This window comes from Podarcis cretensis (genome assembly GCF_951804945.1).
Source record: "Podarcis cretensis genome assembly, chromosome: 2".
Taxonomy (NCBI): domain Eukaryota; kingdom Metazoa; phylum Chordata; class Lepidosauria; order Squamata; family Lacertidae; genus Podarcis; species Podarcis cretensis.
Genome location: NC_137171.1, coordinates 9,121,154 through 9,134,320, shown reverse-complemented (window position 1 = coordinate 9,134,320; position 13,167 = coordinate 9,121,154). Strand labels below are relative to the sequence as shown.

Below are 13,167 nucleotides of genomic sequence, written 5' to 3'. Positions count from 1 at the left end.
TTTAATCAGGTGCTACCAGGAGCTTGTGCCTTTGGCAAGGGCTTGGCTGAATGGTGAAACAAATGTCTTGCATTCAGATGGTCCCTACATATCCATTTAAAAAGGTCTTGGGTAGCAGGGCTGAGAAAGAACTTTGCTTGAGTCCTTGCAGCGCCACAGATGCTAGTCAAAGAGTAAACTTGACTAGGTAGATCAACGGTCTGACGCTTCATATGGGCAAATGCATCCCAAATTGTGCAGTGCTTCCCCAAACCTGGGTCTCCAGCTGTTTTCAGACTACAACTCCCATCACCCCTAGGTAGCAAGACCATTGGTTAGGGATGATAGGAATTGCAGTCCGAAAGCAGCTGGAGACCCAGGTTTGGTAAACACTAGTTTATAGCCTTTGTTGTTGTTTAGTCGTTTAGTCATGTCCGACTCTTCATGACTCCATGGACCAGAGCCCGCCAGGCACTCCTGTCTTCCACTGCCTCCCACAGTTTGGTCAAACTCATGCTGGTAGCTTCGAGAACACTATCCAACCATCTCGTCCTCTGTCGTCCCCTTCTCCTTGTGCCCTCCATCTTTCCCAACATCAGGGTCTTTTCCAGGGAGTCTTCTCTTCTCATGAGGTGGCCAAAGTATTGGAGTCTCAGCTTCAGGATCTGTCCTTCCAGTGAGCACTCAGGATTGATTTCCTTCAGAATGGAGAGGTTTGATCTTCTTGCAGTCCATGGGACTCTCAAGAGTCTCCTCCAGCACCATAATTCAAAAGCATCAATTAAAATCAATCAAATAAAGAAGGCGATCAGCCTTCTTTATAGCCTATCTGGTATAATAAAGGATCTCTGTGCCCATCTCCCCTGCTTGCTTTCAGGGAGGAATAAGACTTGGTCATCTCCCCTGCCAGTCCCTTTGGCTAAAAATTCTGTCCTATGGGTGACCTGGGGCTTGGCAAACAATGGCTGCCCTGTTGCATCTGGATCCCCACTCTTTAATGCTTGGCACTGATGTCGTTCTGTGCTGAATACCGCTTCATTTTCCATTCTGAAAATGAGGAGATAATGCTCAGCAGGTTGGCATCAGAGGCCTTCAAAGAATCCCTTACAGTAGTGTGTGTGCTTCAGTAGAAGGCCTGCTGGGTTTAGTGAAGCTGTGCCAGTGTAAACAAACCAAGTGGTTCTCTGGCTCATCAGCTTCCATAGATGTGAGACAGTTCATTCAACAGAATGTCAGGAGGGCTTCCACATCCCATGGGTGTGCAGAATCATGCATATTTATTCAGCCTTTATTGGCATAAGGTAGACAATAAATTGACATACCAAGGAACCATCCATAAACCATTGGTAATCCAGACATATTAAATACATAAAATGTCTAAAAAACACGATAGCCACCATGAAGTAAAATTAAGTAGTTTTAAATTTGGCTTTAAAAATCTCGGCAAAATATCCTGAAACAATCTCAGTAGTCTTGGGAATATCATCCCTCAATAGATATTAGATTGCAAATTCTTTGCAAGTAGATAATATAAGCTTCATGTGTATGTTGGCCAAAATAATTCAGTTGATGCTCCTTTTTCACTCAGCAGCACCTCAAGGTTGAAATCTAATTCCTTCTTGGGTTGAAACTTTGTCAGGATAAAATTTAACGGGATCGCCATTAATGGTCCCAGTTTATTGGGCACTGAAAAATCTCTGAAAGAGAGGCAGTGTTGGGGTAGTGGTTAGAGTTGTCAGGGTAGGACTGAGGAGACCTGGGTTCAATTCCACAGCCAGGAAGCCCATTGGGTAACTTTGGATCTCTCATTGTAGCCCACTGCACAGGGTTGTTACGAGGATAAAATGGAGCAGACTGCCTTGAGGTCCTTGGAAGAAAGTGAGGTATAAATGCAGCAAATCAATAAATGGTTTGGAGCAAGGAAAAAAGGATAGTGACCTCTGTTTCCTGCCTTGTAAGCCACTTGCCCAAAATTACCGTATTTTTTGCTCTATAAGACTCACTTTTTCCTTCCTAAAAAGTAAGGGGAAATGTGTGTGCGTCTTATGGAGCGAATGCAGGCTGCACAGCTATCCCAGAAGCCAGAACGGCAAGAGGGATTGCTGCTTTCACTGCACAGCGATCCCTCTTGCTATTCTGGCTTTTGAGATTCAGAATATTTTTTTTCTTGTTTTCCTCCTCCAAAAACTAGGTGCGTCTTGTGATCTGGTGCGTCTTATAGAGCGAAAAATACGGTACCTTTCTGTTGCCATGCCTATTTGCATTGTTCTCTCATCAGACTCTGAGGTCACTTCCTGGTGATGCCTTATTGTGTCTTTAAGACAGTATAGTGGGCTGGCCATTGGTAGGGCTTGGCATAAAATGATGAAGGGGCTCAAAGAGTGACTAAGCCTGTATGTTCTGTTCCCCGCTGACCCCAGGGACCTTCAGGCCCACAAGGAGCTCCTGGACCAGCTGGAGAAGAAGGCAAGAGAGGCGGCCGTGGTGAGCCAGGAGCTGCAGGGCCCATTGGACCACCTGGAGAGAGGGTAGGTGACATCGTTTGGAGGGCAAGGAACCTTCCTATATGAAGAGCAGATGTCTTCTTTGTGGGGAAAAGCCATTGAGCCAAATGGCTCGAACCCCTGCCAATAGGCTTGCTTTGGAACTTGCAGTGTGCCCTGTGGGGTGCCCAACATAATGCAGAAAGTGACGGAAGAACTTTGCTTTACTGGCGTCTCTGTGGCATACCAGGGGCAAGCTGCTACCTCCTGCTCAGCTTTCAGCAGGTGTGGTAAGGGGGAAGGTGAGTGGTCATCGTAATGGAGTATAGAGTAAGGTTACCAGACGTCCCTGTTTCCTGGGGACAGTCCCCAGATTTACAAATCAGTCCCCTGACAAAATCTGTTGAAGTTGAAAAGTGTCCCCGGATTCATTGAAAAAAATCTGGTAACCTTAGTATAGAGCTGCATTGAAGAATTGCCTGTGGGCTCAAAGGACCAGGAAGAGCTAGAGAGTGTGCCAGGAAGCCATTAGAGAGGCAGGGATCACAAGTAGCAGGGGGCAGACTCTGAGATGTGAGGAGCTGAGCACAGAATGGTGGGATGCTGCTGAGAGATGGATGAGGGACTGTCCTGGGCTCTGGAAGTGGGAGGTGAGGTGGAGCATGAATGAAGCTTGAAGGGCCAAGCAAGGAATGATTACACTTTGAACAATTTCTTCATTAAGATGCATGGGGGCGCGTGAGTCCTGACCCTAAAATTGCAGCGGTCCCTTGGGAACTGTAGCATAGCCACCACTGCAGTGCACAGCCCGAGACCCAGCCTGATGAAACACCCAATGGCTTGCACAGTGGATCTCATTGTGCACCTTTTTGGCACAGAGTAATCTTCAACAGGGACGCGGGTGGCGCTGTGGGTTAAACCACAGAGCCTAGGACTTGCCGATCAGAAGGTTGGCGGTTTGAATCCCTGCGACGGGGTGAGCTCCCATTGCTTGGTCCCTGCTCCTGCCAACCTAGCACTTCGAAAGCACATCAAAGTGCAAGTAGATCAATAGGTGGGAAGGTAAACGGCGTTTCTGTGCGCTGCTCTGGTTCGCCGGAAGCGGCTTAGTCATGCTGGCCACATGACTGTACGCCGGCTCCCTCAGCCAGTAAAGCAAGATGAGTGCCGCAACCCCAGAGTCGGCCACGACTGGGCCTAATGGTCAGGGGTCCCTTGACCCTTATACCCTCAGCAGTTGAGCTGCAGCCAGTCACAGCTGTTTGAAGAGTGAACCTCTCTAACACTCCTGTTTGCAAATATGTGTGTTGTTTATACTTCACATTGACAAAGGACACTTCCAGACATTTGACGGTTTTGGGGTGGGTTCAGACACATACCGACAAATTGAAGTTGCGCGATTGCAGCTGATTTGGTGCTCTTGTGCAACTCGCCTGCTTCCTCTTAAAACTGGACTTTGTGCAAGAAGGAAAGTGATAGGGAAATGTCCTGGGAAAGTGTGCCTAATGCCCTATTGTCTCACCTACCTACAAATCTTGTGCAGACCAGGATGAATGCTCAATGAACAGGAAGTGACCTTATTTGAAGTGGACTTTAGAGTATTAGGAATTCTGTTGCACAAACCCTCTTTACCTAGAATGGGTTATATTATATGGATACAGAACAAGCCCGTGCAGAAGCTTAGCAAATACTGCAGGACTGTGTCACCTGTCTAGTGGTTGTATAATATCGGATCACTTGGTGGCTCTAGCACCCCTAGTAGTTCTTGTTTGTGCTGCTTCCTTGTGCTATTTGAGCCATGCCTTTTAAACTGAAGATGTCCACAGTTCCTGGTTTACTCCTTGCTATTGGCAATGCTTCCTAGTGTCCTTTGCAGCTTCCTGAACTGTTGCACTCCTTGACTTACTAGGTTATGTTATCATTGCTTTCTTGTTTTTAGGGTGCTCCCGGAAACCGTGGCTTCCCAGGTCAGGATGGATTGGCCGGTCCCAAGGTGAGCATTTGGGCCTGCTGTGCTTCCATCTGAATGAAAGGACAAATTTGGGAGGGTTAAGAGTGAATTTAGATGCCCTTTCCTGCTTCCTTGCTCTGTGTTGTATAGGGTTCTTTGACTGCTTCTTTGAAGGAGCGATGTTTTCCCCTGTGTGCTTTGCTCTAGAATAGACATAGGACACCTGTGACCCTCCAGTATTTCTGGATTACAACTCCCATCATCCCTGACTGTTACCTATGCTTGCTTGGACTGATAATAGTTGGGATTCCAGAAACATTGGTGGTGGGGCGGGACACAGGTTACCGTATTTTTCGCTCTATAGGACGCACTTTTTCCCCTTCAAAAATGAAGGGGAAATGTGTGTGCGTCCTATGGAGCGAAGACGCCATAGCCCCGCAACCCTCTCCCGGCTGGAGAGGTGATGCGCGGCTATGGAAGGAGCCTCTATGGCCGCGCGTCACCTCTCCAGCCGGGAGAGCGCACGTGGGTCTAAAGAAGCCCCTCGCAACCCTCTCCCGGCTGGTGACGCGCGGCTATGGCTGGAGCCTCTATAACCACGCGCCACCTCTCCAGCCGGGAGAGCGCGCGAGGGGCAAAAGATGCCCCCTGCGACCCTCTCCCGGCTGGAGAGGTGACGCGCGGCTATGGCAGGAGCCTCTCCGCTGCGTCTTTCCGCTGCTCCCTGCCCTGCTCTTTGGGACTGGTGGTCGAAAGGAACCTGAAGCCTGGAGAGGGAGAGGGGTCGGTGCACACTGAACCCTCTCGCTCTCCAGGCTTCCAAGGTAGCCGCCTGAACGGCACCTTGTTTTAGAGCGGGAAAACAAGAGGGGGGAAATTCTCCCCCTCTCTGCGCAGCGCCTCCTGCTGCTTCGCTGAAGGGGCGCTGGGCAGAGAGGGGGAGAATTTTTTTTCTTGTTCTCCCCCCTCTAAAACAAGGTGCGTCCTATTGTCCAGTGCGTCCTATGGTGCAAAAAATACGTAAGTCAACTTTATTCTGTAACAAATTGAATTTGGAGATACTTGATAAGAAATTTTAAGCCCCTGAGTTACGTCTCAGAGCATAAGTTTCTGTGTTTCTAGTAAAGCTTTCTTTTAAATGTTTTTGTAATCTCAAATATTATTTCATCAAAGCCATGTTGGAGCTCTATTTTTAAAATTTTTATTTATTTCATAAAAATTATATATTTATGATAATAAGTATAATAAATTTATTATACCCTGTCCATTGTACTGGGTTGCCCCAATGAAACATATTACATTAAAAACTGTCTTCAGAAAATCGTGTAATTGTTCATCTCTTTGACATCTGATGGGACTGATTGTAGAAAAACTTCAAAGCGGTGTACGAAAATGATTAAATGATTGCTAAAAAAATTACAACTGTAATTTAAAACATACAGAAGCTTAAAACCACAGTGAAATAGACTAAAACAAATTAAAGCTCCTACAAACCTTCTAAACATCTGGGTAGATTTGTCTGAGTAAGAATGTCTTCAACGGGCACCAAAAGGAATGCATTGAAGGCATCTGCCTGAAATCAATAGGCAGGGAGTTTCAAAGTTTTAGTGCTGCCACACTAAACAATTGAGTTCTTACAGATGTGGTGTGGGTATTATGTGGCACTTTTACCTGTTCCGATTGAAGCAATCGAGTGGGCACATACAGGGTAAATGACTCACAGAAGTTAAATTTGAATGGTCTGCAAATAGTCAGAGCAGCCAAAGTTAATTGAATGAATCAAGATCAGCTACAGCATTGGTTTTTCCATGATATGGGCAGCCCTATTATGAAAGTGCAGACAAAGGACAGATGTGTCTATATTACATCTGAACTAGTTTTGAAATCAGTCATATGTGCCTGCTAAAGAATTTTGGAAATGTTAGTTTGGTCTGCGTTGTGTTAGTTGCCTCAGCCCCAATCCTTTCACAGAAGTTGCAAAGTTCACTGTTAAAACTGGTTTGAAAATGGTTCATCAAGTGTATATTTATAGCAGAGTGGTGCTTGCTCTAGTTATCTCTTGCTTGGACTACTGCAATGAGCTCTACATGGGGCTACCTTTGAAGGTGACCCGGAAACTACAACTAATCCAGAATGCGGCAGCTAGACTGGTGACTGGGAGCGGCCGCCGAGACCATATAACTCCAGTCTTGAAAGACCAACACTGGCTCCCAGTACGTTTCCGAGCACAATTCAAAGTGTTGGTGCTGACCTTTAAAGCCCTAAATGCCCTCGGTCCAGTATACCTGAAGGAGCGTCTCCACCTCCATCGTTCTGCGCAGACACTGAGGTCCAGCGCTGAGGGCCTTCTGGCGGTTCCCTCTCTGCGAGAAGCAAAGCTACAGGGAACAATGCAGGGGGCCTTCTTGGTAGTGGCACCCGCCCTGTGGAATACCGTCCCACCAGATGTCAAATAGAAAAATAACTACCAAACTTTTAGAAGACATCTGAAGGAAGCCCTGTTCAGGGAAGCTTTTAATGTTTAATAGGTTATTGTATTTTAGTGTTTTGTTGGAAGCCACCCAGAGTGGCTGGGGAAACCCAGCCAGATGGGCAGGGTATAAATAAATTATTATTATTATTATTATTATTATTATTATTATTATTATTATTACCATTTCCAGAGATAACCATTGGATGGTAAACCATTGACCCAAGCATCACTGGGTCTAGCTTTCCTGATTTCTCTGAGTTGATGCATTTCTTGCTTACTTTTTCCTGGGCAGGGTGCTCCCGGTGAACGTGGACCTCCTGGCCTTGGGGGTCCCAAAGGAGCCACTGGAGATCCCGGCCGTCCTGGGGAGCCTGGCTTGCCTGGCGCTAGGGTAAGACGTTGCACACATGAGGGTTACAGTGGTTCTTGCTTCAATCGCTTTGTAAAAATCCCGCTTTGACCAGAATGTTCATTCTCAGTACAATGCCTCCCCTTCCTGTTAACAGAAGTTTATATAAACAGTGTGGGAGAACCTCAAGGCTGTGCACTTGTCGTCTGAGGCCCTTCTCTGTGTTCCCCATCTCAGAGAGTGGCAACATGAGAACAGGCCTTTTTTGTGGTGACTCCCCGGTTGTGGAATGCTCTCCCCAGAGAGGCTTGCCAGGCGCCATCATTACATATTTTTAGGTGCCAGGAAAAAACATTCCAGGCCTATGACTATTAAATAACCTACGGCCTGTGAAAGTGTGGGGGAGAGGACTGTTATATTATATTTTAGGCTGTCTGCCAGTATCCTTTTTATTATGTTTTTATCATGGGTGTTGTGTAATGTGTTTTTAATGTTGTACACTGCCCTGGGAACATTTGTTAGAGGGCAATATATAAATTGAACAAATAATGACAAAATGTTTAAGTGTCACAAATCACTCCACCATTAACACTGGTTGGGTAGCTGTCTTTTCTGCAATTATGGGACAGTTTTTGATGTCTAAAGGGAGGCGGAGTCCTTTTGAAAAAGCTTTACTTTATTCTAAAGTCTCTTGAGATTTCCTTCATTTCACGCAGGCTCTTCAGCCTTCATCACAGTAATAGTGACAGGAAAGAGATGCCACTACTTCTCAGCTTAATTCACATTCTGTAAAATGGAAATAATAATGATAGACTGCAAGTAGGCGTTCCAACTCGCTTCTATCAGGACTCTTATACCTTTAACATTTGGTAGATATTCTCCAGGTGAATATTTCCTCATCACAGCACCTGCATGCTGAGAGGAACCTCACCAGCTTAATTTTTGCTTGCCACATGCCATTTACAGACTTGGAAGCCTGACAGAAACGTTGGACCGCAACTGTACTGGACCATGAGTAAACTCTGCTAGACTTTGGGGAGGGGGAAAGTGCTTGATGCGTTTTGTACTCCCAACTCACATCAGCCCCAACTAGCACAGCGAGTATGGGAAGGTACCACATTGGCTACCCCTGCATCTACTATCTCTTATTCTTAGGATGCCCACATTAAACTCTTTCTGCATGCGGCTGTCCATTCCCAACAGCAGATGGCAGTAACAATTTAAAGCACATTTGTACAGGGACGCGGGTGGCGCTGGGGGTTAAACCACAGAGCCTAGGACTCGCCGATCAGAAGGTCGGCGGTTCGAATCCCCGTGACGGGGTGAGCTCCCGTTGTTCGAATCCCCGCTCCTGCCAACCTAGCAGTTTGAAAGCACGTCAAAGTGCAAGTAGATAAATAGGCACCGCTCCAGCGGGAAGATAAACGGCGTTTCCGTGCGCTGCTCTGGTTCGCCAGAAGCAGCTTAGTCATGCTGGCCACATGACCCGGAAGCTGTACGCCGGCTCCCTCGGCCAATAAAGCGATACCCCAGAGTCGGTCATGACTGGACCTAATGGTCAGGGGTCCCTTTACCTTTACCTTACCTCGGGTTACAGACGCTTCAGGTTACAGACTCCGCTAACCCAGAAATAGTACCTCGGGTTAACTTTGCTTCAGGATGAGAACAAAAATTGTGCAGCGGCGGCGCAGCAGCAGCAGGAGGCCCCATTAGCTAAAGTGGTACCTCAGGTTAAGAACAGTTTCAGGTTAAGAACAGGCCCCTGGAACGAATTAAGTACGTAACCAGAGGTACCACTGTACAATCATACCTCAGGTTAAATATGCTTCAGGTTGAGCGTTTTCAAGTTACGCTCTGTGGTGACCCGGAAGTAACGGAGCGCGTTACTTCCGGGTTTTGCCGCTCATGCGCAGACGCTCAAAATGACGTCACGCGCATGCACGGAAGTGGCGACCCATGCACGCGCAGTTGCATGTTACGTTCTACTCAGGATGCGAACAGGGCTCCGGAACAGATCCCGTTCGCATCCTGAGGTACAGTGGTGCCCCGCAAGACGAACGCCTCGCAAGACGGAAAACCCGCTAGACGAAAGGGTTTTCCGTTTTGGAGGCGTTTCGCAAAATGAATTTCCCTATGGGCTTGCTTCGCAAGACGAAATGTCTTGCGAGTTTTTCCGACTTTTTCCCCCTCCCCCCCTTTTTCTAAGCTGCTAAGCCGCTTATCAGCTGATCCGCTAAGCTGATAAGCCGCTAAAAGCCGCTAAAAGCCGCTAAGCCGCTAATAGTGCTAATCCGCTAAGCCGTCAATGGGCTTGCTTCGCAAGACGAAAAAACCGCTAGACGAAGAGAATCGTGGAATGGATTTTTTTCGTCTTGCGAGGCACCACTGTATCTGAGCCTGGGAGATGTTCTACCACTGGAGCTTCTCCCCACACAGACTTGCTACTAATGGCATTTTCTCCATTTCGTGGAGTAAGCTGAAAATCCAGTTGAGAGTGGGAAAAGCATTCGGCAGCTAGCTTGCAGTGGCACTGCTAGGAAGCCTTGAATTTCCTTGGTTTCCCAAGGCTCAGTTCGTTATACTTTAGCATGGTGTGCAGTGATTATCTCCTTCAAAACTTTATCATACTTTTGCTCTTCTCTCTCTTTGAGGAGCTCAGAGTGTCTAATATAATACTTCTTGGTAGTTTCCCATCCAAACAACTTGTAGGACTTGTTAGCTTCTACAATGGGACTACATCATTGACCATTTTATTCTCTGAGCCCATTCCGGGTGCTTCAAATTCAGTTTAAAAGTGGTATGTTTCAGATTTATTAAATTTAAATTAGGAATATCCTTTGAGGAGACTTGATCATGTCCTAAGCCTCTTTAGTTTCTCTGGCCTGGGTTGAGCCTTCGACCACAGCAAAGGTGTTGTTATAGCTGTCCCAAAGAAAGTAAATTAAGGTCATGTTCGACTTTTACCTATTGAAATTACTGTAATGGACTTAGTTTAGTCATATTCATTAATTTGATGGGTTTACTCTGAGTAAAACTTAGTTGTCTACCACCATTAGGATCTAAAATTTATTTGGCTGACAGCTTCTATTGAACCAATAGTAGAACTGATTGTTGAACCTGCATCAAAAAATAGATTAGATGAACCATTTTGCAGCTATGTGTATAAATTGTATTGTTGACTGTTCAAGGAAAGAGACTGGGAAAAGGTCTTAATGGTCTGCCTTTTTCTTCTTGCATCTAGGGTCTCACTGGTCGCCCGGGTGATGCTGGTCCCCAAGGCAAAGTTGGCCCATCTGTAAGTATATTCCGTCATTTTCATCTTGTGTCATCCAAAATAATAGGGGCGCCGAGAGCTTTGAGAAAGGAGTGATGGATGTACTATATATTTTGGAAAATTGTTGGCTTCTTCGCTATGCATTTAGCCACCTCTAAAGATCTTGTAACCAAATTTTGCTTGATGGTTCTTGAGATGAAGGAGCAGGCTTTTCTTGATGTTTGGATACAATTGGACACCATTTTGAATCAAGATGATGGATGGAACTGTTCAAAACTCCACTGATTTCAAAGCCACATAGTTTTTGTTTTGTTTCTTAGAATTCCTGAGCAATGCCAGGTAAAAGACAGCGAGTGGATAATATGTAGGTGAGCGGAACAGTGGTCGGTAGACAATTTGAGGAGATGGGATTCAGGAAATAGGTGGGTCCTGACTTGCAGAATTTCTGGGGTTCGTTTCAAAGGCAATGCATAATATGGAGTGTGCAAGAGAAGTGGATGGTGGAGTCTTAGGAATGCTTAATGGAACCTTGGATATTGTAGGGGTACAGTAGTAACACTGGAAGTCTGTGTTTGTTTATATGAGCAGCATTACTGAATGGCGAGTGGATGTTAATGCTGCAGTGGTGAGCTTTTTAAAATCAAAATCACACTTGGGAACTAGAATTATCTAAGGGCACAAAAAGCTCTAATATGCACCAGTATGCTGATTTTCCACATGGGAACAAACAGAAAAACTCGCTCACTAATTTGTGACATTTTGCTTGGCATAATAAAGGCATTGCCCTACAATAGATTATTATTATGGGTTGATGCCTTTCCTTTGCTTTTTGAGGTTCTGAAAGACATCCAGCATGTCTGGGTCAAAGTAGCACTTCCATAAAGTTGGGTCCACTCTATATGGGATATGTTACTTGTCAACCCCAGAGTTGACCACGACTGGACCTAATGGTCAGGGGTCCTTTACCTTTACTTGTCTTCCCAGCATCATTAACAAAGCATGCCTGTTTCTCTGTCTCTCAATAGGGTGCCCCAGGTGAAGATGGGCGACCTGGCCCACCTGGTCCACAAGGTGCCCGTGGCCAGCCTGGCGTCATGGGTTTCCCAGGTCCAAAAGGTGCAAATGTAAGTAAATCTGCACTCAGCAACCATTGACACTATGACCCGAGCATTGTCACTAGGGAAGATGTTTGAGGGGAAATGGTACAAGGTTGTAACATGGAATAGTTCCATTTTGTAACTAGCACAGCAGGAGAGTCACTTAGTTATTGTACAGGCTGGGTAATGTGCTTGCTCTGCTGGTCCCAAAAAATTATATACCTATACCCAGTGCTTTTTTTCTTTAAAAAATGTTTAGGGGTACTCTCATTTTCCTACTCATATTGAAATACTGCCCCTCAATGAGGCCAAACTTAGATTCACAAAATGTTTAGGGGTATGCATTCCCCCATGTGTCCTCCCTCCCAGAAAAAAAAGCACTGCCTATACCTTGGTTATAAGGGACGCGGGTGGCGCTGTGGGTTAAACCACTGACTTGCCGATCAGAAGGTCAGCGGTTCGAATCCCTGCAACGGGGTGAGCTCCTGTTGCTCAGTAACAGCTCCTGCCAACCTAGCAGTTCGAAAGCACGTCAAAGTGCAAGTAGATAAATAGGTACCACTCCGGCGGGAAGGTAAACGGCGTTTCTGTGCGCTGCTCTGGTTTGCCGGAAGCGGATTAGTCATGCTGGCCACATGACCCGGAAACTGTACGTCGGCTGCCTCTGCCAATAAAGTGAGATGAGCGCCGCAACCCCAGAGTTGGTCACAACAGGACCTAATGGTCAGGGGTCACTTTACCTTTACCTTTATACCTTGGTTATAACAACAGAGAAGGGGAGAGCTGGACAGGAGAAGTAGAACTGGCTCAGATTTCTTCCAAAAGCACACCAGTGATGACTTGCGTTTTTTCTTTCCATCTAGGGTGAACCTGGTAAAGCTGGTGAGAAGGGACTTCCTGGGGCTCCTGGCCTAAGAGTAAGTGGGGCTGATTATCGTTTCTTCCTCCCACTGCCATTATGAAGCCATCTTCTCCCCACCCTGTCCTGCAGCAGAGACAAACCCAGCCTCTCTCTGCCTGGCCTGAACAGGATACCATGATTTGGTTCCCTCCACCCAGCTATTGGGGTACAGTCCAGATGACATGGGGATGGTGCTTTGGAATGCAGAGTGCTCACAACCAACCACGTGAAGAAGCCACTGAAGGCAGATGCTTCATAAAATACCATGTGACACCTTAGTCCCAGTTAAGGTCCCTCTCAGTTGCATACAGTCTGTTGAATGACTGTGACTTAATTTGCTGCATGGCCACAGAACGATTGAAATAAAAGGGTTTAAGCTCTGGGTCTCCTAACTTCAATGCTGCTTTTGCAGAGAGCTCACCTCTGACAAACCTGACATAGCTTCTAGTCTAATTTCGATGGGAACTATTACACCTATAAAGCAATCAGGCTTTCAGAAATGTTAGTAAAATAATTCAGAGCCACGAGCCCTTTAGAGGATGAGATGCAGAGTGGCAGAGGGAAATTTACTTAATAATAACTCTGTGCATGCATCTGAGAGACCTCAGAATTTAGCCATGAGTCTTCCTGGAGGCTCCCATCCCTCTTGAAAAAAATTGC

The 13,167-nt window shown here is 46.2% G+C and overlaps 2 protein-coding genes across 4 annotated transcripts in view; both read left to right on the top strand.

Annotated features, from left to right (window-relative positions):
• LOC307210707 (claudin-34-like) overlaps nucleotides 1-13,167 on the top strand; it is a 219,286-nt gene that overhangs the window by 28,248 nt on the left and 177,871 nt on the right. The gene's annotated exons all lie outside the window — the stretch shown is intronic.
• The window catches only part of COL2A1 (collagen type II alpha 1 chain), a 98,813-nt gene that overhangs the window by 53,878 nt on the left and 31,768 nt on the right, over nucleotides 1-13,167 (top strand). For all 3 annotated transcript variants that reach the window (XM_079966624.1, XM_079966623.1, XM_079966622.1), the window contains 6 exons: nucleotides 2,400-2,507; nucleotides 4,402-4,455; nucleotides 7,179-7,277; nucleotides 10,477-10,530; nucleotides 11,535-11,633; nucleotides 12,470-12,523. In XM_079966624.1, coding sequence (XP_079822750.1) covers nucleotides 2,400-2,507; nucleotides 4,402-4,455; nucleotides 7,179-7,277; nucleotides 10,477-10,530; nucleotides 11,535-11,633; nucleotides 12,470-12,523 — 468 coding nt within the window. The remainder of the gene's footprint in view (nucleotides 1-2,399; nucleotides 2,508-4,401; nucleotides 4,456-7,178; nucleotides 7,278-10,476; nucleotides 10,531-11,534; nucleotides 11,634-12,469; nucleotides 12,524-13,167) is intronic.